Here is a 3,483-nt window from a genome sequence, read left to right as displayed (position 1 = left end):
ATGGGAGAAGCTGAGCACATATATATTATTATTATTATTATTATTTATTAATTATTACCATAAAATGACGTCACGTTGTCAGTACACCAACCGCGCAAAGGCAAGACGCCAAGAGGACCATGAACCTGTGAAATTGAAAATTCAACGATTGCGCATCGATGAGTGGGCTCCACATACCAACACTATCACTATACCTTACCAACCCCCGATCGGTTGGCAGCCGGTCCAACAACTCTCTACTCCGATTCGAACCGGCCTCTCATCTCCATAAATACATCTCTCCCGTTTCCCATTTCAGAATCAGCTCTCCCTAACCCAGACATTCATCCTCTTCAACTCCAATCGTAGAAACAAGAAACAAAAGCCCACATCAATGGCTTCCAACAATGAACAGCAAAATCAGGCAGGCAGGCACCAAGAAGTTGGCCACAAAAGCCTTCTGCAGAGCGATGAACTTTACCAGGTGAACCTTCGATTTCAAATTATCCTGATTTCTTCTTCTTCTTCTTCGGCTTCTGATCTTTTGTTTTTGCGGTTTTTTAGTATATACTTGAGACTAGCGTGTATCCAAGAGAGCCTGAACCTATGAAGGAGCTCAGGGAGCTAACTGCCAAGCATCCCTGGTTTGTTCTGTTCTTGATCCGGATTCTCAAAAACTTATTGAAATATTTCTGGGTTTTTGTCTTTGGGGTTGCTGATTGTATTTGATGTGTGAATGAATTTATAGGAATATTATGACTACATCAGCTGATGAAGGGCAGTTCTTGAACATGATTTTGAAGCTTATGAATGCCAAGAATACCATGGAAATTGGTGTCTATACTGGATATTCTCTCTTGGCAACTGCTCTTGCTCTTCCTGATGATGGAAAGGTAATTTGGTTTTGTAGAATCAAATCTCACAAACCCAGATGGAGAGATTGATTATATTACAAAAATCTGAAAAAACCACTCATTGAGTTAGTTGATTGATATGTGTGTTGATTTGATTGTTGCAGATCTTGGCCATGGACATAAACAGAGAAAATTATGAGCTGGGTCTGCCTGTTATCCAGAAAGCTGGTGTTGCACACAAGATTGATTTCAAAGAAGGCCCTGCTTTGCCTGTGCTTGATCAAATGATTGCAGAAGTATGATTTTTTAATATATATTTATATAAATTCTGAAAAAAGGAATTATCATATTGTCTTTCTTTTCTTATTTTCAGCAGGATACGAATTTATCAAGGAAAAACTTTTTAAAAAAAATCTAAGATTAATCTTATGGTTTTATATTTTTTTTCTTGAGTCAACTTTAAAGATGGAAATTGAAACTTTTTTGGCAATTTTAGAAGTGCATTTTTCACATAAATATGATATATTTAAGATAAATAACTTTAAAATGAATGTTACATTATATTTTTATAAAAGTAACCATATTTGGCCTAAGTGATATGATTTTTTTTTTCACCTTAAATGAAGAACAGAGGAGGCCAAATTTATTAGAACTTTTTGTAATTTTTTTATTTTGTCATAATTAACTTCAAATAAATTTAAATTTGAGACCTCCATTGGATAAGGCCCTAATATTATTGAATTAGAGTTTATTAGTATTATTCTTTTAGATTTAATTTCAACAATCAATCAATAAAATTGGAGTAATGCTTTGGTGTTGTGAACCACAGGGCAAGTATCATGGAACTTTTGACTTCATATTTGTCGACGCTGATAAGGACAATTATCTGAACTACCACAAGAGATTGATTGAATTAGTGAAAGTTGGAGGAGTGATCGGGTACGACAACACACTGTGGAACGGGTCTGTGGTGGCCCCACCTGATGCACCCCTAAGGAAGTATGTCAAGTACTACAGGGACTTTGTGATGGAGCTCAATAAGGCCCTACCAGCTGATCCAAGGATTGAGATTTGCATGCTACCGGTTGGTGATGGGATCACTCTCTGCCGTCGGATCAAGTGATCAACTCCATTGTGATGTATTTGATGTTAACCCTTGATCGGCAAAGCACAAAACGATTTATATGTATTAACTTTTATTTTTCTTTTTTTTTTAAAAAAGAATATATTTTCTGCTTCAATGTTTGTGCCTGAATGAATGGCCGATGCTTTGACAAATTTCAATTGAACGCATCCCAAATTCTGTGGTTTTTTTTTTTCTTAAATTGCATTATGGCTAAAAGATTAAAAATTTTGCCCGCTAATCATAGTTGAAAAGGCAAAAATTCATATTGTAAATCAAATTTATCATTGACCGTCACTTATAAAAATTTTAAGTGTGAGTTATGCTTTTTCGACCTATTTAGTATCCTTTAGATTTATTTAATATTTTAATAATAATATAGAGATAAATTTAAATTAAAAAATAAATTTTATATTATTTACCTTTATTATATTTTTAATACGTAATTTTGCTATTTTGCTATTGCATTATCATGGCTCAATTGGCTAACAGTAAGGTAGATATAGTGAAAGATATTATAATAAGTTTAAGAGAAAAGCCCAAACCTACTCAATAACCAAAAAATTAGAACCAACCATCAATATATCCAACCCCCACACCAGGAACTCTAAAAACACCACTGATGTGTTGTAACCATGTTACCTAGAGAAAATCTTTAATATGCTACTACCAAACTAGGGATCTAAAGCTATTTTCAAAGAGAACTAGCAACTTAATTGAGACTACATCTTTACAAATCACCAAAATCTCATTTGCAAACTTCTCCATCTCTTCATCATGTGAACACGCAAATAAAAGGGAACAAGTAGAATTTGATTTCTTAGTCTTTTTTAGTTTGAATATTGCGATTAGTAGTGTAACGTCCTAAAAAATCAAACTGTTACTGGCGCTAGAGTTTAAGTCGATTTAAGGTCGTTAGAACTTGTATCAAGTATATTCTATATCCTGGTACATCTGATATAATCCTAATATGATCTTAAAACATATAAAGAATATCATCATGAATCAAACTTTGTATGTGTATAAAAATATAACTTTATAACATAAACATATACTAGATCTCTCATTAAATACTTCGGTATAAATATCATAACATACCACATATATCGATTCAAACATAACATGAAAAAAAATTTAAAACATTTTACATACTAAGATTATTGACAAAGGGATTATAAAATAACTTTGGACAAAGCATAATACTAAACCGTAACAATCTTACATATCCATAACTAAGTATTATATAAAGAACTAAACCCAAAGGATTCTGTTGAACTCCCACGCTAACTCTGATCTTACAAACTTATGTTAGAGAAAAGAGATAAACTATGTTAGCCTAGTAAGTAGAAACATATTATAAAACAGTTTAATATAACATATACTCAAATGTATGCATCGTAACATAAATAATTCACAATAAAATGGACTTGTCACTAGTAATCCTCCATAAAATTTAATATTGTTCGGCCTACAACGGATACTTATTAGGACATTCTCTTAAATATAATATATCCATAGTGTCAAAAG

At 32.7% G+C, this 3,483-nt stretch overlaps 1 protein-coding gene across 1 annotated transcript; it reads left to right on the top strand.

The window, feature by feature from the left end:
- Positions 1 to 284: 284 nt before the first annotated feature.
- LOC110624022 (caffeoyl-CoA O-methyltransferase) lies at positions 285 to 2,143 on the top strand. Its single transcript, XM_021769073.2, has 5 exons — positions 285 to 463; positions 544 to 623; positions 728 to 872; positions 998 to 1,129; positions 1,663 to 2,143. Exons 1-5 carry the CDS (start codon positions 374 to 376, stop codon positions 1,954 to 1,956), a joined length of 741 nt encoding a protein of 246 aa, XP_021624765.1. The 5' UTR covers positions 285 to 373; the 3' UTR covers positions 1,957 to 2,143.
- Positions 2,144 to 3,483: the final 1,340 nt, after the last annotated feature.

Source organism: Manihot esculenta, chromosome 10 (genome assembly GCF_001659605.2).
Source record: "Manihot esculenta cultivar AM560-2 chromosome 10, M.esculenta_v8, whole genome shotgun sequence".
NCBI classification, from domain to species: Eukaryota; Viridiplantae; Streptophyta; class Magnoliopsida; order Malpighiales; family Euphorbiaceae; genus Manihot; species Manihot esculenta.
This window is presented reverse-complemented; position numbering and strand designations above follow the sequence as displayed.

Bases quoted from the DNA above. Each gene is read 5' to 3' on its own strand.
- LOC110624022 (XM_021769073.2), top strand. From the start codon at position 374: ATGGCTTCCAACAATGAACAGCAAAATCAGGCAGGCAGGCACCAAGAA. The intron at 464-543 runs GTGAACCTTCGA...GCGGTTTTTTAG, and splicing joins AGAGCGATGAACTTTACCAG to TATATACTTGAGACTAGCGT. The intron at 624-727 runs GTTTGTTCTGTT...ATGAATTTATAG, and splicing joins CTAACTGCCAAGCATCCCTG to GAATATTATGACTACATCAG.